At 36.6% G+C, this 24,485-nt stretch overlaps 1 protein-coding gene across 1 annotated transcript in view; it reads left to right on the plus strand.

The window, feature by feature from the left end:
* Window positions 1-24,485, plus strand: part of LOC131029004 (uncharacterized) — a 143,854-nt gene that overhangs the window by 117,818 nt on the left and 1,551 nt on the right. The window contains exons 8-10 of the mRNA XM_057959384.2: window positions 23,153-23,263; window positions 23,352-23,533; window positions 23,613-23,734. Of these exons, the coding sequence (XP_057815367.2) occupies window positions 23,153-23,263; window positions 23,352-23,533; window positions 23,613-23,734 (415 nt within the window). The remainder of the gene's footprint in view (window positions 1-23,152; window positions 23,264-23,351; window positions 23,534-23,612; window positions 23,735-24,485) is intronic.

A 24,485-nucleotide genomic window follows, 5' to 3' on the forward strand; every position in this document is an offset into this window, starting at 1 on the left:
AATAATCAAGTCTCAAAGTGGCTACCACCATGGCTACTCCCATGGATGAAACACAATATGTTCACCATAGCTACTCCTAGAGGGTGAATGAACTCACCATAGGTATGATACCCACCATACCTACTCGCAGAGGGTGGGACCACCATGCCTACTCGCAGAGGGTGGAATTTCTTCCATGATACCCACCATACCTACTCATAGAGGGTGGGACCACCATGCCTACTCGCAGAGGGTGGAATTTCTTCAATGATGCCCACCATACCTACTCGCAGAGGGTGGGTCCACCATGCCTACTCGCAGAGGGTGGAACGAGGGCTTTCACCACCATGCCTACGCGCAGAGGGTGGAACAAAAACTATTACACAAAAATGAGGCTTCCTCTGAAGCGGAAAGAAACTGGCTCCCTCTGAAGCTAAAGATGTCAAGCTCCCTCTAACATTTCCTCCTTTTAGAAAAGGAAGTCTTCATTTGTCGTTTGCTCCTCCTGAGATGTCCCTATGCCAACTTCTGCAGAGGAAGCAAGAGGAGTGGACCTGGATTTGCAATCCCGAGCAAAATGACCATACTTGTCACACTTAAAGCACTGGATGTGAGATAAGTCCTTCCTTTTTGATTTAGGGGCAGGATCTGAATCTCTGTCTCTATCCCACTTCCTTCCTTTGCCTTTAACCATATGCGAAGCAAGGACTTGATTGTCTACATCATAATGATCACGCTCAATTCCTCTTGCTATCAATCGTGACTCTTCTTGTATGCAATCTGCTCTCAAACGATTGAACTTGGGAAGATTTGGTCTTGCACTAATTCCTTGAATGTAAGACTCCCAGGATGCCGGAAGACCATTGAGAGCAAGCATGGTCAAGTCACTGTCATCAACAACCTTCCCAATGGATGAGAGTTGATCTCTCAAATCAGAAATCCTCATGAAGTATGCTATGACGGATTCACCTTTCATCATCTTGATGTGATGAAGCTGCTGCTTCAAAGCTAGGGCACGGTTGGTGTTGTTGATTTCGTACGTCTCTTCCAATGTCTTGAACATTTCGCTGACAGTCTTCAGCTTAGAGATGATAGGTGCAATATGATCCTTCACGGAGTCAACCAGCATTCTTTGAGCTTGAAAATCTTTCTTCCTCCATGAAGTCTTTTCCTCTTCTACCTCAGGTTCAATGGAAGATCTCTCCACAAGGTCTGCAAGATCACTTCCATTTAATGCAAGCATGATTCAGAATCTCCATGGCACCATCCAATCTATCTTCAACCCTGAGACAGTTCAACATTTCGAATGAAGTAATAAGAGAAAATTGAAAAGAGGAGGAACAACTACAATCAATCTGATTACCCCTAATTCGAACTTGGCTCTGATACCATGTTGATTTTAGGCAATCAGATGTTAATCTAGTTACTTAAATTATAAACAGACTGATAATAAGCAGAAATAATAATAAAAGCACACAACACAAGACACAAGTACCGTGGGAAACCCTCCCTCTTGGAGGAAAAACCCAGCATCAAAGATTCAGATCAGTTCCATTATTTATAAGCGGATTACATGAATCAGATTACTTATCTGATTGAGTGCCAATCTAGGGCAGACTGAACTTAGTATATGCAGCTGTAGTATGTCTTTAGAGAGAGTAGAATATCAACACCATTTGAAGAAGGAGATCACTGAAGTATAGAGCACCACCTTGCCCAGCAAGTTGTCCAATGGATTCACTCAAGGATCAGATAGACTTGCAGCAGCATGAAGATATGGATCGCTCTCTACCCCTAAGTTTGCTGACTGAATTTGCATAAGGCTAGTGACATTTGATAAAGATGTTTGTTATGTAGAATGAATCTTGTTTATATACAAGATTCATGTTCAAGTTTTCCAAGTTGGCTTTAACCAAATTTCCTTTATTTTACATATTTTAATTTGCACTTTTGGCGCCCAATTTGGGGCCTACATAACTTGTAAGTTGTGACACGTTTCCTCTTTTTTGGGCCCAACCCTATTAGACATGAATTGCTTAACCACACGTTACATTTGGGCCCAACCCTATTAGACATAAATCGCTTAACCTTATTACAATAAGATAATATTTTATTGCCACAAGGCAACATTAAAATATGATCCGAACTAGCTAACCATTTCAACATAAACCATACCTAAATGTTTTTTGTAACAACTTTTTTTCTGGGTTTTGGAGACAATGGGAAGCAACTATTAAAATAATATGTAAAATTTGTATTTGAATTTCAAAAAAATAAAAAAAATATTTTAAAGAAATTAAAAGAGAACTCAACAAAGTATTGAATCTGCAATGATAATTCATGTAATAATCATAATATGATGTTCATTTCATCAAATTATGAATAGTGAATTTAAGTAAAAGCTACAAAGTTACAGACTTAGGATTGAGAATGTTTGGGTAACCACTATATGTCACCTTAAAGAAGATAGAATGAAGGACAATTTGGGCGAATCCACGCATAAGCTGGGCCCTACATGCAAATATTGGAAACAATTATACAAATGATATTGCAAATATTGGAAAAGATTGCAATGTCCTCATTTATACACCATATTGTTTTGTGAGTGTTGATTAGTTTTCGAGGTTTTCTATAAATTTCCAGATAAGTTAGGAGAACTCCAATGTTCTTGGAGAGCTTAGTTTTAGGTTTTCTTGGCATCTGGTAACGGTTGGAAGTTCAGTTGGCATTCAGGATTGCAATCACACTCTTTGTAGCACTTTTGGCCATCTAGTTTGTTCTCCACATTTCTTGGAGAACATGGCTATTTTTAGTAAGTGCCCATTTTTGCACTCGACATCAGTTCCAAATTTCGGTGCCTTGGCGGTGCTTTCTGCAAAGTTGTTTGGATTATTTAAATTATTGCACTAAAGTGTTAAGTTAACGTTAAAATATTTACTTTAGTGTTTTAATTGTACTTTTGATTAGAGTACAGGGATGGATTCGCGAGTACAACTTTTTTTTTCCTTGCTTATAGTTACGGGTACATTTATACACAAACATATATATGTTTAAACATCAAAACTATAAAATATGCAACAAATTATTACAATATATCTAGTTGTAAAATATTTCAAATTATATATGAGAGAGTGAAAGAGAGATACATTCCTTTTATAATTCTATTACAATAATTTGTTATAATTTTTAATAAATATATATTTTTTTAAATTATCACAAAATGTCTAGTAGTATAATCAAGCTTTTAAAAATACAAAATATGTTTTTCGATTGAAACTTTTAAAATTAACTAGAGAGCATCCAAGGTGGGTGCCACAATTTTACGACGGGAATAGGAACCATGCTTGAAAAAGAGAAACAAAAATGGAGGAAAAAATAATTACATCGTCTGTTAAAACTAGGTAATGAGTGTGTCACCACTTGAAACAGGGACCCACCCATAAGGAGGTGCGCCTTCATTCAATGCATCTGTTGCTTACACATTTTCAATGGAGGGAGTGTTGATGTGTTTTTTATGCACTTAGAACATAGAATAAAACAAGGAAAACTTGAATGCTAAGCTTTGTGATCAAACAAGGTGACCCCAAGGTTTACAATGCGAACGGTAGACTTTGAATTATGGATAAACTCAGGTTATAGATGTGATATGTTGGTTCGCACAAAGGGACTTACGCAATTGTTCTAGGATTCTACTAATTGTTTTCCTCAAAATGACTTATGATTTGACAATGAAGCACTCTTTCAACAAAATTTATGAAAGCTTTTTGAAAATAAAATGCAAAAGGAATGAGGCTTAGGAATCTAATTTATCTCTAATAATGCAAGAAACTATTGGTGACTTAGTGAAACCAAATCAAACTTTGCTTCGCCATTAGGAACAACTACACAAAGATGATGCAATCTTCCAAGTAAATATGAATGATAAGACTATGTGTCAACTTTTGGAATCTCAATCAAGCATCTAAAAAGGACATCTACCCCTTGCCATCATTGGATGAAGTTTTGCAAGTTGTGAATGGATCCTAGATGATGTCTTTCTTGGACAGATATTCAGGATATAATCAAGTCATATTTGAGAAAGAAGACAGACTCAAAACCGCTTTCACACCAAAGTGGAGCACATTTGCATATAGAAATGCCATTCAGACTCATCAATGGTGGTGCAACTTTTCATAGGGTGATGGATATTGCTTTTCGAGATTTAGTCAGAAAATGTATCATAATTTACATGCATGATCTCACAATATTGCTGAAAGGAGAGGAGATCTCATGGATGATTTGAGAAGAATTTTTCAAAGATGCAGGAGATACGTGGTGTCTCTCTACCCAAAGAAATGCATATTTGGGGTCACTAAAGGAAAGTTATTGGGACATGTCATCTCAAAAAATGGAATTTTGATCAACCCCAACTATGTAGAGGCTATTTCCAAGATAAACTTGCCGGCAAGTAAAAAAGAGTTAAAATCCTTCTTTGGGAAGATTAATTTTGTGAGGAAGTTTATAATTGGGTTTGCAGAAATTGTTTGACCATTGAACGAGATGTTGAAAAAGATGCAAAGATTGAGTGGACTGCCCTAATAAACAAAGCCTTCAAGGAGATTAAGCAAGCAATTATTGATGCTCTTGTTCTTGTTAGCTTGGATTACACAAAGCCATTCTGCTTATGAGTGTACCACTTAAGGATGCAGAGTTGAGGTATCCAAACATTGAGAAACAAGCATATGGCCTAGTGAAAGCCATAAAAAAAATTCAAACATTTCATTTTGAGAAGCAAGGTTCATGTTGTAGTTCCAGATGTTGCAGTAAAGACCCTCTTGATGTAAAATGAGGTAGGAGAGAGAAGAGAGTGGGCTGCCACTATCCAAGAATATGATTGTAACATGATGAATAGAAACTAAGAAAAATAATTACAACTTTTCAACTTGAAACAAAAAGTAAGGAAACACTAGCAGTTTTTTTTTTAACATAAATTAACTGAAAGGAAACTTGATCTCAAATTGAAATCTATGCTATGAGCAAAATAACTGATACAAATGAAAAGTTTAACAATTCAAATTAAGTGTATAGAAAGGTTTAGAAGATACATTTTCTAGACGTCAAAAATTCTGATCTTTCATAACTTTACCAATAGACCATCGGGGAGGGAAAGTATCATCAGGGCGCTTTTCCGCCCAACCATGGACTTACTAGTCTTTCGTGCCATATCCAACTGGATTGGCCTGACCCTTTGCAGGGAGGTAACAAAAAATCTAACTCATGCCATTTGAACTGGTGGATACTCCTACACAGATCCCTAGTCGGCCATACACCATAGGCTACCCCTAACTAGTATGACCTCTGACCGGGTTGTATATTTGGATTAACAACAGGTCGACGCTTACAAAAGTAACACACTTGGTTGAAGGTTTTAATCTAATTGCAATCACATTAATTCATGAAGTCATTGTCCATAACCCTACTTGGTCGAATCAAATTCCCAAAGGTGTTCAAGTCGTCATGTCCATCTCTATGCTGACTGCATTTTGACTCTTTGAGGCTCTTGGCTATCATTTATGTTTGGACCCAAGTTTCACATGCTGGTCAACAAACTTGAGGTGACTTATACTCTTAGGGTGTAACCTATATTTTGACAGAACTCTAGTTTAATTAAATTCGGAGTTCACACTTGTGCACTTGAGATAGCAACCTGCTCTGTCACGAGTACAAGAATGAATCCATGCTTAATGGATATGCAGAATTCACTATCCCTCTATTATTGTGCCAATTCCCTGTACAAATTTATCAGTCTTTAAATTACAGCAGTTGAATAGTTCACATTTCACACAGCTTCAATACTGTTTACTCATGAAAAGTAGCCCATACTTGACCTTTATTAGCTGATATTAGCCATTGAGTTGCATATGGTTTTTTACCCTTCATGGCTGCATCTTGAACTTCTAGGACATGAGTTCTTTCCTAAGAACTTAAATAGTGGATGCCCACTTGTTAATCACTTGGATTTCAATCACAAAGTACATATTTTGAGTTTGAACATTATTTCTTCAGTGAGTATCATAGCTTATTCGAAATTAGATTTAGTGTCATTGTTTTTAAAAGGTATTTTTGTTTCCCCCTGGATTCACTATTTCACAGTCTTAGTCTGAAAAATATTACCTTAGTGTGAAAAAGGGTAAGGTAGGCAATAGGGTATCTAACCCTCATGTTTATACCAAATTTCTATATTCAACATGATCTATGAATTCGAGTTGTTAAAGCTTGATATTAATCATTTGTATTTTAAGGAACACCACCGAGCTCCCTTATGTCTATCTAACCTTTTTCATACTAAGGATTGATTAAGCATTATCCATGAGTGAAAGTTGCTTACTAGTTAACTTTGGCTTGGTGAGCTTCAAAACTGATATAAATTTTCAATAATCATCTAACAACAAATTTAATTTTAGAGATATTACCAGTGTTGTGTCTCTTGGCCCTTCTATGGATCTGACTTACATGTCTCAGTCATATTCCACGAACTTCATTTATTTTCGGAGTTATATTCTCATATGAGTTTTCTGTTTTAACCTTCTCATAAATAATTGTATAAAATATTAGAAATATAACTAACCCCTAGATTAGGAAAGGTAAAATGGCTTAAGAGCCACCAACTTCTCATGTAATCTTTAAGTTTTGCATGAATATCAAACATGACGTGTCTCTGCTGTCATTACAATATAAGAGTGTATTTTTTTTTATAATTGAAATGCTAACTGCATTACAGATACTGTTGTTCTGCTCTTACCCATTTTTCTTTTTTAAGCTAGGGTTTAGTTTTCAATGTCATGCTAGGGATGGTTAATCTCTAACGTGGGAGCAACTTCACTTCTTATTGATAATTCCCACTTCTTGTATTTCATAATGTTAGAGCTAAAAAGGCAATCTAAACATCTCATTCATTTCCTTCTTGGATAAATTTAAGTATTAATGTACCTCAATGGTTTTAAGTGTTTAACTGAGAATCCCAACCAGGTTCCCTTAATACAAGACTATAAAGACCAATTTAACATTTTAGGCAAATATTTTTGCCATCTCATTTAAGAATTAAATTCTGCCATACTGAAAAAGAACAGTCAGACTGTAATACACAACCATACTGTAAATACACAGCCATACTGTACTTACTCAGTATGTAATGTTTTATCTACTGATAAAGAGTTACTCTCAGCTGTTCACTATAAGCACAGAGTTTTATATATTTCCAGCTATCAAGAATTCCTCATAGTCATACTTTATTATGCCCTGAGTTTTATAATTCACAGCTGTCAAGAATGTACTCACAACCATACCTCATAATGTTTTGTGTGATGTATTCATCTTTCACAGAAGAAAAATAATCACAGCCAAACATGATAAGGTATGGTGTGGGGTTATATTTTCTTATTGTTAAGATAAGCTACAGTTATTCTGCTTATTGCACAATGAACCTGAATTTCTTTAAACAAGAAGGGTTTTACAGCTGAAATTAGCAAAAAGAAAGTGCGTATTCTCTTTTTTAACCTTCAGAATACTCAATACACAGTCATACTGTATAGGAAAATAAACAGTATGTATCTAAAATTCTTTCCTTAACATATCTTTCCTTAATTTTCAAATTCAGAAAGAAAGAATATAAACTCAAGCTTTTCTATGCTGGATAATGCTACATGACCTGTAAGATTTGGTGAGATCCAATTTGATTGTGTTTCTTGTGAAACCCTTCCACTTCCATGACCCCCTTTGAGCTCTATGAGGAAGGATACCTTCACAAATGGTAGTTGTTCAGCTAAATGAAGACAAATGGCAGTAATAGCAGAGCTTCCACCTTTCCTAAACTCTCCCAAATAATGCCCATGCCTTCCAAAAACATGCCATATATTTCACCAAAATGAGGTGGATTATCCATTTTGCCCTATTTGTTTTTATGCAATTACGAGAATTTCACTCTCCCACTTCCCATTTCCATGCCTTATTTCTTGACGGGGAAGATAACAATAGTCATGCCAAATGCCTTTGCCTCCTAAACATTTCAGCTATATTATTATTAATTAGAAAGCATTTTATTTCACAAGAGAGGCATGCCGTGATGGTGGTTTCAAAACTCACGATATTCACCTTCTTTATGCCCGATAATGTTTTGCGCTAAAATCATTTTATATATTTTCCACCATTCAAAATATAGCTTTATGCCGTTGCCCTCATATAATGTCTTAATAAATTAAAATAAAATAAGCTTTCAAAGTAAGCTTTTATTCATATTATAAAAGTATAAATATTTGAAGTTAAGGATAAAATGAATTAGACTTGCTCAAACTCATGGCTCCTAAATGCATTTTATAAAAGATCAAATCAAAGATTGGTCAAAATATTTAATGCCAATAATATACGATAAAAGAGATATAAATTAATATTTATATTTATATTAATGCATGAGCAATAAAATGATTAAATTTCTTAATTAAAATAATTAATAAATTAATTTGGTATACCAATCCACGACTAGGGTCGTGAAACCCTAAAAACTCCTATACAGACCAAATTAGGGTTACTTGACACATCCGATTGACGAAAACATGGTCAACATGATACGACTTGACTTAACTTATGGTTAGGGTTTCCAGATGGCATGAACTTTCTTTCATGACATCCCGACCTGATGATACTTCCCCTTTCTTCTCGAAGGACAACGAACTCCTACCACACACTTAGCCAATTCAAACGGTTGGCCTGAAATCTTGTCATAACTTTGACATTTCAAATATATTATCAACAAAAGTAAACATCTTAAATATCATGTTAAATATCAAAACATCAATTTAACAGTTGTAACTCATCATTTCACTATACTGAGCACAAATACCATCTAGGGCTCATCACTCAATTATAACATGAAACACCTAGGGCACAATTAACATCACGTAATATGGCATAAAACGACTAGGGCACAAATAACATGGCATAAATTTAGCATATAAACAACTAGGACACAAATGGGATGTAACAATGGCATAGAGATTCAACCAATGAAGCTTGTTCGATGACAAACATTGACACAAACAATTGCAGTTGATGGGCTTGGATTAGTTCAACAAGTATATGAGCTTCAAGATGTAACTCCAGACGAATGGTACAAAGACATTGTATGCTACTTGCTTGATTAAAGATGCCCTTCCCATTTGAATACAGTACAAAAGAGAGTGGTAAGAATGAAAAGTCAATGTTACATGGTCCAAGGATTATTGCTATGCCAAAGAAATCATGAAGGCATTTATTTGAGATGTGTTGGAAAGGAAGAAGAGAAATGGTTCATGGAACATTTTCACAATAAGTTCTAGATTGATCACTGGGCTAGTCTATCTACCGCACACCAAACCCTGAGAGCAGGCTATTATTGGCCTACTTTGTTTTGCGATGCTCATGAACATGTGAAAACATTTTACATTTGCCAGGTAGCTGCCTTCCGAGAGAACAACCCTGGCATGCCACTCCAGCCTATGATTGAAGTAAGACATTTCGTCAAGTGGAGACTAGACTTTATTGGTATGATCAATCCACCTTTCTCTATGCAACATAGGTATATTCTAATTGCTACCGATTACTTCACTAGATGGTTAGAGGCTCAAGCTTTGAAACTTTGTACTATTGATGTTGTGATCAAGTTTCTAGAGGAGAATATTATTACCAAGTTCAAGTGTTCTTATGTTTTAGTTTGTGATAATGGTATTGCATTCTTATCTTTGAAATTTTCAAATTGAGCCTTTGAGTATGGAATAACATTGAAATTCTTGTTGAATTATTATCCCAAGGGTAATGGCTTGGCCAAATCCACTAACAATAATTTGCTATGTGTCATCAAGAAGTTGCTAGATATTAATCCAAAAGACTGGCGCACACAGTGAAAATTTGCTCTTTGGGCAGATGGAACCCAAATCAAGAGTTCTCTAGGAACTTCTCCTTATCATTTGGTGTTTGGACAAGATCCAATCTTCCTTGTGCAATTGAAAATCCCAACCTTGCAATTCATGCAAGAATACCTAGAAGGTGAAGATAGGGTCCAAACACGATTGACACAGTTGATGAACCTTGAGGAAAAGAGAGACACAACCCTAGACAACTTTGCTAAACATCAAGGAGCTGTGAAGCGTTGGTTCGATAGGCAAGCGAAAGTTAAGTCTTTCAGGATTTTTGATTTGGTGTTATATTGGGATAAATCTCATGAAAAGAAGGGTGGACACAATAAATTTGGCAAACTTTGGAAGGGTCCCTACCAAATCTCCGAAATTTTGGGAGATAATGCATTTAAATTGAAGACCTTGATTGGAGAGGATGTACCATAGCTATTGTTGATCGTACATCACCTAAAGGGCGTGGGAAGCGTTTTACAGAACCATTGCCTCTTTCTTTGTTGTTTAAGTTGGTTTTGAGGTACCTTGGATAAGTGATAACATTCCTGAAACTTTTGTGTCGAAGTTGTGACTTGCAAGCTCATTTTGGGACGCCATATAGCTTTAGTACTTGTTGTATGAGCAATATGTACTTTAGTTTTAGTCATGTTTAGACCTGATTTATATTACCAGTCTGATAATTTATCCATTTGAGTGTGTTTGTAATAACACCTCTTAAGTTTTTTGTTTTTTTTCTTATGAAAATTTGGCTCAATGAAAGCAATAACATAAAATGCAAATGGGATACTTAGCTGCCATAAAGTTCTGATATGATTTTCAGATTGATGCAGAGCAGGGGTTCAAAAATCCATTTCAAGTGAAAACAATCACTATTGACTGCCCTTGCAAATTCCAAGTCCCCAACTTTGGTGGTTCCACACTCAAACTCTCATTTCTCCTAGTAGCCCTCTTGAAGGGCTCAATAGGGCACAATTTCCCAACCATGCGCCATCCCAACAACCTAAGACCAATTTTGAGTACCCTTTTGGGAGTTTAACAACATATCAAAAACTGAGATAGGGTTACTTCAGAACAAAGGGCTCAAATATTGACTGCTATGTAGTGGATTAGGCCTAATTAGAGCAGCAATTCGTGTATTTTGACCATAACTTTCAAACCAGAACTGATATAGAAGATATAAGACCACTTTTGGATACCCATTTGGGCGTTATACAACATTTGTCAAAATGGAAATGGGTTCCTTTGGAAAGAATGCTTCAAAATTGGACTGTCCTAGTCCAATTAGGCCTAATTAGGCCTAATTAGGCTTGCTTCACTAGGCCACACCAAGGTTTTTAATGCCCAGGCTTCTAATCTTCAAACCAAGTCACCAAACATGTCAAATTGGGTCTGCCCAATCATTTACAATTCCTACCAACCAATTCGCAAGAGCTTTTTATTAAACACTAACATCTAAGCATCATATTTGCCTAAAAACATGAGTTTAATCAACTAGGGCATCAACCAAATTGCCCTAATCCCCACTCCCTGCTCCTGCAACTCCAAGAATATTAAAGTACATGCTAACACGGACCGTTCCACCAATGTACAAGGATTTTCACAGGTGGAGTGGTGATTTACACATTTTTCTTTAGCACTGCTTACCCCATCGAGGGTTTGAACCCGCCTGGAGCAAACATGCAATAACTCGCTCAAATCTTAACGAAATTGAGTGCCACCAGAAGCAAAATGAAAGTTGCCTCAATGTAATTTCATCCCCAATCAGTGCCCCAGCATTATCTATTCATACAAAAACATGAAAAGCAAAGAAACAGGACTGTTATACCCAGATTTGCAGGAAAACAGAGATTTTATTTCTTCTTTCTTACAAAAACGCCAACCAACCACTTGGGTCAACCATTCAAGGTTATAGAAACATTTTTCATCAGTTTCTAACTGCCTTTTTGCATTCCAACCTAAGTTACCGGTTCGGGTTCGGATTCGGGTTCGGATTCGCGGGTTCGGCAAAAAAAAAATTTTCTTGGGTACGGGTACGGGTTCGTCCGTACATATATTAATTATAAATTTATATATATACACATTTATTATATATATCTTCAATATATACAATCCATACAAAAATAAAATATACAATGTGACTTTCCATACATAAATCATAAATCCATAATTGCCAATGCCAATAAATATCCATATATCGCAAATGTTATCAGTAAACTAATAACTAAAGTCTAATATCATATTCATAATTTGCTAAAAAGATAATATTCAAGTTTCAAGTTTCAACTGATTCAAGTTTCAAAATGTGAATATGTCATGACACAATAAAAATTCAAATCACAAGCCATCTATGGGATTTAAATTCCATATTCATCTTCATCTGAACCATCCAACCCAAGCCCGAGGTCATCAAGTGGTTCAAATCTAGCATCAATTGAACCACTATCGAATGGAATGTCACACCCACTAGCCAAGTCTCTCTCAAGTTCCATAGCTGCCTCGTCTATAGAGACTTGGGCAAGTTGTGCAATTGTAGCATCTAAATCAGCACACTCAGAGGCTAGATCCCAATTCCTTGTTGCACCCACATTATATTCAAGGTCCTTATGTGACAACAAATGAAGGTTGGAGTGTACGTAGACCAAATCCTCAGCTCTCTTTGCACCCAAACGATTACGTTTGACTGAGTGGATGAAGGAGTATGTACTCCAATTCCGCTCAGCTGAAGAAGAACTTGCAACCTGTTAAAAGTTAAAACATTATTAGAAATTTATAAATTATAAAATAAAAATATGATAGCATCAAATGGAATTGGAAAACTATAAAAAATAAAAAGATACATACTTGGGAGAGAAGTTTAATTGCAAGAGGCTGCAAGTAAACGGAGCCTTGACCATGTACATACCACCACTCATCAGCATCCATCCCATATCTAGCATTGAGAGCTACAACATCATGATTTTTTGTGGATACAAATTGGCCAAACTCCTTCATGACAACATTTTTTGTCTCCTCATCTTGATATATCTTTTTAAAGGCAGCTCTATAGCCAGAAGCAACCTTTGCATCTCTATATGGTGGTACCCTCCTTGGTGTTGCAAGCATCTCTGCACTATAAAATTTTGGTGTCAAAGCAAATGCCAAGAGATGTAAGGGATTGGTCATCTTGTTCCAACGGTCAACAATAATATTCTGCACAACTTTGAAAAATGTTTCCGTTGGGTCATTTACTTTTCTTTTTATTACTTCTCTTATTTTCTCCACCATGCAATCCATGCCGTCATAAATCTCACCCAAACATGGGCGATCAGTATTAGCATACCTAATCATGCTCATGATGGGCTCAGTGAAATTCAAAACATATTCCACATCATCCCACCATTTCTCACTAAGGATCAATGCTCTTACTTTTAGAGCTCTTTCTGTCTGGGCCTGCTTCCATACACTCCACAATCCGTTGATGACAATAGAACTCAAGGCCTCTCGCACCTTCACAAGTCGTCTTAAGACGAGTGTGTGAGATGCAAATCGTGTTTCAGCTACCTAACATGACATAAAAAAATACACAACATATATCAATTATAAAAAATTAAAAAATTAAAAAATAAAATTAAAAATAAAATTAGTAATTACCTTCAACAACTCCAACTTGGAGAAGGTCCTAAAAATGGCTTGTGACATATGATGATTAGTCACAAACATTTGAATCTCCTCGCCCTCCTCGTACAGTTTTTTCACCCAATCAATTTGTGTGCCAATCTTTTGCATGATTAAATTGAGTGAGTGGACTGCACATGGTGTCCAAAAGATGTGACTATATGTAGCCTCCACTATAGTCCCTGCTGCCCTACAATTTTTAGCATTGTCCGTTATGACTTGGACAACATTTTGAGGCCCCACCATGTCAATGCATTCTATGAGGATATTGGCGATGAAACTTGCATCTTTCACTTGCCCCTCACAATCCACCGCTTTCAAAAACATTGCCCCGTTTAGGGCACACTGCTATAACATTGATCAGTGGCCTATTTTTACAATCTTTCCATCCATCAGAAACGATGGTCAAACCTGTTTCCGGCCATGTATCTTTGATGACTTTCAACTGTGACTCTACGGATGCTTTCTCCTTTGCCAATAAGGTGGTTCTCACCTTTTCATACCCTGGACAAACATAATCAGAAGGTGTGTTGCAAAGGGTATGTACCATGTTCCGAAAGTAAGGTGATCTAACAAGGTTGAAAGGAAGCCCATTGCCATAAATGCAACGCCCAATGCTCTGATATGCAATCTCTCTCATTTCATTTTTGAAGGCAGTATCCAATGGGCCTCTTTTCCGTGAAGCCACAACATTTTGATTCTCTAGTGGAGCAACTGGTGGTTTTGGCATGAAAGGATGCGATCCGGCTGGTCTTCTAGAGCCAATACTACTAGAAGGCCTCGTAGTCTTCGAGCTTGACTGGACAAGAGGATGATCAGTCTTTGCTTTGCCACTTCTCCTATCAGCTTCCTCTTGTTCTCTAATATATTCCAAAACTAGAGCTTTTGGCAGCCCCTTGCCATCTGATCCCTTACAAAATTTTATTCCACGCCCGGAGATGAAACAAAGGTGGCCTTTCACTCGATAGTATGAGCTGGTATACTCAGTGCCACAATGGTTACACTTCCAAACAAAACCCCCACCACCAGACACTTGCTTGATCATTGTTGTATAATGCCAAAGTGGTGAATCTTGATCAATTTTAAAGGGGTTATTTTCAGTTCGGGCATGGGCAATTGAACTAGAGCTTGCACTTGCACTTCCAATTTCAGCCATTATGTATGATTATATGAATAATGCACGTAAAATAAAAAGAGAAAACACAACATTATTGAAAAAAATTGATAAAATTTTGGCATTATAACCCCATACTATGCATACAAAGTGTAAAAAAATATACAAAACTTATTTAAAATTTTTTAGAAAAACTTAAAAAATTTGAAAAAAACTTAAAAAAATTCTTAAAAACTTGTAAAAAAATCAGATTCACTCACCTTTGATGACTAAATCTTCCTTCTCCAGTGATTCCTATGCCTTTTATGCGTGTCTCACATCTTCATAGTCTCTACCTTCGAAGAAAAATGCAAAAACTAAGAAACCCGGCTTTAGAGAAAAAATCTTCAAAAATGCAAATAGAATGAGTTGAATGAATGTTTTGAAGCATGAAATGCATCATAAAGGGGCGAATTAGGGTTTAATTATTAATTAACTATTTTTTTTAAGTACTTTTTTATTGGTTTTTATTGTTTCTTGACCCGTGGGCCCCGTTTTTGGGAACCCACGGGCCTGGGTTCACTCGGGTCCTCCTGGGTTCGACCTGGGTTCCACCTAGGTCCTTCCCAGGTGGCTGGGTTCCCTGTGGGTCCTGCGGACCCGGGTGGAACCCAGGTCGAACCCAGGCCGGACCAGGACCGGGCACAAACCAGGACCCGGACCCAGGCCTAAACCACAAGAACCGGTAACTTAGATTCCAACCGTCCAACTTCCAATGTGACTGTTCAAATTCCACAACTTTGCACTTTGTGGCAATTTTTACAATATTTTGCAAAAGTGACAATACTTTGCAACTTGGCTTACCAATCCACCTAATGACCTAATATTGACTCAAACACACATGACATGGTCTTAAATGACCTTATTACATCAAATTTAGACTCGACAACACAGAAACTTATCCTTAGACCAAATTTGCACAACTTAACTAAGTGCCCCTGCACCACAGATGTATTATTTGCTGCTGTTACTAGCTTGTTTTGAAAGATTCACACTTAACATTGAAGCCTCTTTTCATGAATAGATAAACAACTGTTAAAGGGCTGTTATGGATCATTTATCAATACTGAATTACATAAGCAGAACCAAGGTACTCTTTTGGAATTTTTTGTCAACTAAGATCATAACATAAATTTGCAAACCATTGGCATGCTACATTTCTTGGTGAACAAGTCATCAAATGGGAAACATATACATGGATGTATTGGCAAATACCTTGACCAAAGGACTGTTTGCTATTAACAGGTCTGAAACCCAATGTGTGGACTGCTGTAGGTGTTATGGCAGATCTGATATAACTTGTAAAGCGCTGCTACAGGCATGACAGTGATTGTTTGGAACCCAGCAAGCCTACAACCTCCATTTCAATGCACTTCCACTTGATTGAAAGAGTCCCAACCACTTAGGAATCACTCCAATGACTTCCAAAAAGCTCATTATTTTTTGTGATTCAATTTGATATATAAATCTGGGTGTTAATATGACTGAAAAACACCACTGTTGCAGAGCATAGCAGCAAGGATGCACCTTCCAAATGCCCCTTTGGACTTGGTCAAGACACTTAAAGGGTCATAAACAGTAACCCATCGGTTAACACTGCTGTTCCACATCCATACTAACAGAGAATAGCTTTTTTATCAAAACTGATTCACCTTTTTTAACATACCCAGCAAAGAAATGGATTGATTTCAGCTTCAGATCTGGTCGAACCCAGATCTAAATAATGTCTGGGCTGATAATGAACTGCTTTAGCTTCAATCAGCAAGGGAACACTTAACAATGATCATCCACAAATTTAAACCTTTTCCAACTTCATTTTTTAATGCCAAAAGAAGGTTCTACAACTAGGGCATCATCTGAAACCCTCAGTTGCATTGCATGGCTAGCAATAAGAGAACCTGAAAAAACCACCAAAAAAGCACCTAAAACTCTTTGGTAAACACCACAAAGAAAACGCACAAATATATTGTCATTTTCTTTAAACCCTAATTTTGGAAAATTTGTGAAAACCAATGTGTTTCCCATGTGAAAACACCAAACTAGCTAGGGAGGATCTTTCACCACCGAAACTAGTGTATTTGATGAGGGTTTGCATCCTCAATCAATCTTAGAAGAACTTCTTTGTTCATTCATCTCCTTAAGTGTGCAAATTTTGAATATGCCAAATGAGAGCTCCAATCATCCTTTTATAACTTTTGAGAGCTATTTAAGGAAAAAATTGTTTACTTTTTGCTACTTTTTTTAAAAAATGCCTTTTGCTTTTCCATTGCTTTTTCGCTATTTTTTTTAGAAAATCCATTTTTTTACCTTTTTGTTGTTTTTTTGAAAATGTACTTTTTTTTTCGTTGCTTTTTCAAAAAAAACAAGTTTTCCACTCAGAAAGACCCTTAGAAATATTATAAACATTTCATATGCAAAGACCCCCCTTATCTCTCATAAGCATCCAGTTGAGGAATATAACTTAACTTTATAATATTTAACTAGGTTATCGGGTTCGCCTCTAGGCCCCCCTGGTACGGGTTCGGGTTCGACTGGGGCCGTGGTACGGGTCCGGCTCGAATTGGGTTCGACCAGGGTTCGAAAAACTCAGAGTCGAACCCAATCGAACCCGGGGTCGAACCTAGTCGAACCCAGGGGGTTGGGCGACCCGTAAAGTCAAAAAACAATGCAATTATTTTATTTTTTTTTTCAATTCCGCCTTGTAAAAAGTGAAAGTTATAACTTAAAATTGACTTCTAAAACATTTTATTGACTCATTTCACCTCATTTGTGTTGCAAACAAAAGTTTAATGAGAGCAGGTTGAAGAAAGGGTGAACAAAATTTGGCTTCCAAGATCAAAGAGGAGTTGAAGACTGATTTTTGAAGCTTCAACAAGTGTTGCAGCATCATTTCCATACATTTTCAAGCTTCCATTGGCTACAAGAGGTAGGTTTTTAAACATTTTTTTCCAACTATTTTTGTTTCACAAATTGTCAAACATGAAACTTGAATTTTTTTTCATTATTTAGTTTTTGTTTTTTAATATGTTTATATTATTTCTTGCCATAGGAACTAGAATGGCATCTACATCTTCCTCCATTGGCAATGAACAAATAATTGCAAAACAAAGAAATGATCCAAATTCTCCCTTATGGAAATATGTGGACATTATAAAACAACTTTCGGGAGGTGGGGGATTCCGTTGGAAATGCCATGGATGTGATATTGAACGTAATAGTTCATATTATCGGGTGGTAGGCCATTTGTGTGGAATAAAAGGAAGAGGCATCAAAAAATGCCCTGGAAAAAATGGTAAACCTATACTAGATGAGACAGTGATGAAATATATTAGGGAGCATGAGGCGGCAGAAGAGAGGGAAGCCCGTCGATTGAACCAAACCGCATAAAAAAAAACAAAGGGAATGCAAGGCCCTTCTAATCTCAGTATTGTAGTAGAAGACCACCCCTTCTTTGCCACAAATGAACTTCAAAGTGAACCACCCTTGACACGTAAAAGAACAAAGGGGCTTTTAGAAACCGCATTCCAAAATGAGAGTAGAGACAATGCTGACCAAGATATAGTAAGGTGCATTTATGCAAATGGGTTGTCATTCAATGTTGTTCGCTCCCCATATTGGAAGCAAATGATAAAAAGTGTTAATGAGGCACCAAGAGGGTATAAGGGCCCCGGTTATGAGAAGGTACGTGGAACATTATTGGAGAAAGAGGTGAAGAGGGTTGAAGATGCATTGAAACCCATAAGGGATTCATGGGTTGAGATAGGTGTAACAATTGTTTCAGATGGGTGGAAAGATGCTAAAACCCGTCCCTTGATCAATGTCATAGCGGTGTCCCCTAAAGAGGCAATGTTTTTGAGAGTTGTGGATTGTGAGGGTCAAATAAAAGATGGCCAATTTATTGCAGAAATTCTATCTCTACCATTGAGTCTCTGGGACCCCGCAATGTTGTCCAAGTCATAACGGACAATGCAAAAAATTGTAGAGCTGCTGGTTTGTTGGTTGAGCAATGCTATGATCACATCTTTTGGACACCTTGTGCGGTACATTCACTCAATCTTATGCTACAAAGGATTGGGCAAGAAATAAAATGGATCAGAGATGTGTATGCAGAGGCTGAGGACATCCAGATGTTCATCACAAACCACCACATGTCTCAAGGGATTTTTAGAACCTATTCGAATTTGGAGCTATTGAAGGTAAGTGAAACAGTAATTTAATTTTACATTTTCTGATTTTTTTTAATTTTCAATGTTCATAATATCATTGTGTAAGCTATATTGTGTATTCTTCTTTAAAGTTTGGCTTTATTTTTTAATCATTTGGCATTAATTTGTGTTATAGGTTGCTGAGACCCGTTTTGCATCAAACACAATCGTCTTAAGACGACTTGTGAAAGTTAGAGTGGCACTATGCAATATGGTGATTAGCACCAATTGGGTTGTATGGAAGCAAAGTAGCACTGAGAGGGCAGAAAAAATTAGGGATAGAATATTGAATGAGAAATGGTGGGATCTTGTTACATATCTCCTAAGTATCACTGAGCCCATCATGAGCATGATTCGCTATACAGACATGGATAGGCCTTGCATAGGTGAGATTTATGATGGCATTGACTCAATGCTTGAAAAAATAAAGGTCACTATAAATGAAAAAGAGAATGATCCTTAGGAGAAATTCTTCAAAGAATTGGAAGTAATTATTGTAGAAAGGTGGAATAAGATGACCACTCCTTTGCACCTTCTTGCCTATGCCTTGAGACCTAAGTACTATAGCAGTCAGTTTCTTGATAAACCAGGAAGGATTCCACCATGGAGAGATCTAGAAGTATCTGATGGGTACAAGGCAGCATTTCTTAGACTATATCCCGATGATGATTTGCGAGATGTTACAAATGAGTTCATAGAATTCGCAAATGGGAATGGTCTAAGTGTTGATGCACTTCGTCATAGATCCAAGAAGGATGCTCATAGCTGGTGGTACTTCCATGGCACATGCTTCCAACACCTACAACCCCTCGCTATAAAACTTTTATCACAAGTTTAATTAATTAAAATTTAAAATTTACAAGTTTTCGTTTATTTATAGTTTACTTTGTCTTCATAGGTTGCTAGTAGTTTTATTTTTATTAACGTATAACTTTAATTGTTTACTTTGTCTTCATAGGTTGCTAGTTCATTTGCTTTAGAAAGAAATTGGAGCACATACTCTTTCATCGACTCAGTAAAGCGCAATAGGCTGCTATAAAAAAGAGCAGAGAATTTAATATATGTGCATTCCAACCTACGTCTTCTTTCACACAAACAACATGACTACACACAAGGCGAAACAAAGATGTGGGATATAGAGTCAAAGCATATTGATTTGGATGCTCCTGCTTCTCAGCTTCTTGCATTGACACTTGATGACTCGGAAATTGAGCCAACTTATAGTGCAAGTGCAAGTGGCATTGGCTCATCTAATGTCAATGTCAATGAGGAGGAGGAGGAGGAGGAGGAGGAGGAGGATGAATTAGATGATCCATTTGATGATTAAACTTTAAGTTTATATTGTTGAAAGTTGAAACAATGATACTTGAATATTTTGTCATTTTGATATTAAACTTGATGAATATGATGCTACGATTACAAGTTTATGTTTGTTTTGTTGTTTATATGATGCTATGTGACATGCAAATTTTAATTCATGCTTATAGGCTTCATAAATACCAATATATATATATATATAAAATTTACATGTTTTGTACTAACGAACCCAAATGAACCCAAACCCCTTTTCAAAATTTTGCCGTACCGGGTTCCGGTGCTCGAACCCGAATCGGTAACTTAGATATTTAACACTAAAGTAAATATTAAATCATAACTTTATAACTCAAGTGCAAATATTAAAAAAAAAATCCAAGCACAAAGCAGAAAGGCCCACCAAAGCATTGGAGACTGAAACCGAACATGCTGAGACTTGGTGCTGGAACAAGCGTATACTATAATAGTAGTGTTCTCTATGAACCAAAGAGAACAAACTTGGAAAAATCCAGAAAGATCAGTGCCATACAACCACTTACTATAAATAGCAATGTTCTCTGAGGACCAAAGATAACAAACCCAAAAAAAACCAGAAAGATTGGTGCCATGCAAGCACTTCCTATGAATAGTAGTGTTCTCTTAGGACCAAAGAGAACAAACCTAGAAAGATTGGTGCCATGCAAGCAGTTACTATAAATAACAGTGTTCTCTGAGGACCAAAGAGAACAAACCCAAAAAACTGGCCAATGCTTGCAGAACAGGATGGTGTAAAAATGGGGACATTCCAGTGTCAGGTGTGTTTAGAAGGGGTTTGATGTTTATTTTCAGTTGTTTGCCAGTTTGGATGGTATAGTGTGCCTCCTAGTGTGTAATTTAGCAATTCATAGTGAATTCTCAATGTATACAGCTCAGTTGTATCAGCAGGACAGCAACAACAAAGTAATATCAGAGCTACATCAGCCGTTATTAACTTAGAGGTACATCTTTGTTGAGCACTTCGTATGCTATAGTTTAATATGATTGTTCAGCTTATTATGGAGTGAAGCAGCAGTTGTAATACATTTGATATTTTGTAACACCCTGGTTGGTAGTACCGCTTGTGGTTTATCTTGCTCTTTACTGTAATTTCTCACCCTACTAAATAAGAGGAAAGTGCTGCATTGGTTCACCCCACTGAATAAATGGAAATATTATATTTGCTCACCACTGAATAAGTGGAAGTGTTGTATTTGCCCACCCTACTGAATAAGTGGATGTACTGTAATTACTCATCACTGAATAAGTGGAAGTGGCTAGAATTGTTGTAATTGCACTCACCACTGAATAAGTGGAAATGCCTATGCTTATTGTAAATTTGTAACTACACTCTCCTCTGAATAAGCAAAGAAGTGCACTTTCATTTCAGTTCTTGCATAACATACTTCACTCCACTGGAGAAGTGAATTTGGCCAGCTTGCTTCCTAGTGTGATTCTTTGTAAGTTGCCGCTTTTTTAGATGGTTGTCTGCCCTATATACTGTATACTCTCACCTTGCCCATCTTGGGAACTAGGTGATCGAAAAGTGACAAGGATATTGCTATATCTCTTTTCAGTTGGAAAATGTTGAAAAATAAATTAAGAGTATTTATTACAACGTGACTTGTCATGGGGGATGTGACAACTTCCTTGCACCACTGCAAAGTGAAAACAATGACAATAGTTAACAACAATTGGTTAGAACATTCAGCCACTTTACTTAAAATATGATTCAATAAATATGGCCACCATCATTTGTATGTTGCCAAATGTTCTCGTCCACAATTTTGGCTTTATTCATATAGGTTTTTAAATTAATGTACCCTTTACTATAGGAATTAAACCTTGGCAAGGTGGACCTGTTCATTGCATTGCATTCCAATTTATAAAGAAAATTGGATCTGGTTATCATTAATTTCAAATATGTAGCTTTTTGGGTCCGATTAGGTTTTTGGAGCTATAATTTTCATTTTGGAAGCTTATTCTCCTCCAAGAACATTTATATATAGTATATTCAAATTTACAAGTTATTATACTGTCCCCGATATGTTGGAATCTTTTTGCTATCCCTGCAAATCCATCCCCAAAACTTGAAGAAACACTGTCACACACTAATGCGGAAATCCATGTGCAAGTATTTATAGGCATATGCCCATCAGTACAAGAGTCCACAAAGATGTATTACAAATTAAAACTATATATGTTAGTACATATTAATATATATAGCCATCCCCCACCGGACCCAAAATTTTGTAAACTTTTTACGGTCTCCAGAAACCCATCCCAAAAACTCAGAGAAATAGTCTCAGACTGGTGCTTAACTCTAATCCATGTGCAAGTATTTATAGGCACATGCCTATCAATACAGGAAACCACGAAGCAGTATCACAATATGATAGGTATAAAACCATGGTCTTAAATATTCACCTGTAACGACCCCCAAAATGTTTCCCCCCAATTGTAGCAGGATATACAATTATAAGAGGTGTAAAACAGCAATGCATATAACATGCATCCAACAGATTTCATGTAGGAAAATTGTTTCGTTGAACCTACCAGCATAGGAGATTAATCACCAAGGTGAGTTTCGTGATGATAAAGGACAAGCAAAAACAAATATCCTTTAATATTTTTATTATTTTTTTAAGCTGTTCATTATGATCTGCTTATTCCAGTCTTTAGAGTCTGACCCTTGGAAACTCTTGGATCCATTCAACCATAATTCAAGAGTTATTGGTTAAACCTTGCAAATCAATAATATAATCTGTTATATATTCTGATTCATTGTTTAAGACTTAAGTTATGTATGTTTTTCCAAATGATTATGAAACAAATGCAAGCTATCATCTATCTTAATTCTTAAATGGATGACAGTTATGAATTGTTATGATGAGATCTAATTTCTGTATCAGGTGATCAACTTTAGTACCGGCAGATTAATTAAAAAAATTTCATTGGAGAATGAGATTACGGCAATCGACACAGATCATACTGGACAGTATATCTTTGCTGGCGACTCCCAGGTATTTTATTCCCTTCAGAATTTCCTCCATAACGTTTTGATAAAATGGCATTTGTGTGATATGAAGATCAATGACTGGAAATTTGCAGGGTTGCATTCATAGCTTGACAATAAATTCACACACTGGGACACTTTCTCGAACACACAGAAATCGTACTGGTGCTAAGCACAAATCTCCCACTACAACTGTGCAATTTAGAATATTTTCTCTTCTAGCACGAGGTCCAGTCCTCCTCACTTGTACAAAAGATGGCAACCTATCTTTCTTCAGGTGTGTCAGCATTTTCGACTGACTGGGTAGTTTAAGTCTTAAAGCTTTTTGTATTAAACTGTCATATTATTATCTGCAGTGTTGCTTTGGAAGTTGGGGGTTATCTGTCTCTTCGATGCTCACTCCAGTTGGCTCCTCGAGCAAGAAATATACATGCATCCTTTTGTCCATTGCTCTCACTGGAGAAAGGCGAATTTATAGGTTTGTTCTTCTCTTCTATAATCTATATGGGTAAGAAGTGTATGATGAGTTTCAAACTACTCTAATGCTCTAATTTTGTCAGCCATGCCATGTCTTGTTGAATATAACTATTCTTTTCTATTAATATTTTTATTATTTACATAAATTTTAGAAAGAGCTGTACAGCTCCCTCAGTGTTGCATGTATTGGCTTTTAAGATGCATCATTTCTCCAATTTGTTCGTGTCTGGTATGCTTTGAATTGAGCGCTATCAATCAAATGGAATTACATATTTCTTAGAGAAACAGAAGGCACTTCAGAATATGCATATGGTGGGATCTCTATCGGGACAAAATTCAATAACGCACACCATTTTCTTATAGATGTTCCATAAGTTATTGATCTCCTTACGCTGCCACATATGCATCCTCAGTAATTGTGCCATCTGCTCATTGACTTGATTTTCAAGTTGACTAAACGACCCAATATCTGGTTTACTCTACCCTGTTTTTATTTTATTTATAATTTATATCCTTTATGAACATGTTATGTAGGATATATTCACAGCTCTCCTGGCTGTCAGAAGGGTTGTATTTTATAAGAATCGACACGACTTGCATATTGTGCATTCTGTCATGCTTTTTGGTCAAAGAAACATATTAAAGGCTGTCACAAATATTCACGGGTATGACTGTTCCTCGTGTTACAAACAACCTGCACCATAAGCATTGTAGAAATGCATCCGTGTGTAAATTAATGGCTCGTTCTCGTC

This window comes from Cryptomeria japonica, chromosome 1 (genome assembly GCF_030272615.1).
Source record: "Cryptomeria japonica chromosome 1, Sugi_1.0, whole genome shotgun sequence".
NCBI classification, from domain to species: Eukaryota; Viridiplantae; Streptophyta; class Pinopsida; order Cupressales; family Cupressaceae; genus Cryptomeria; species Cryptomeria japonica.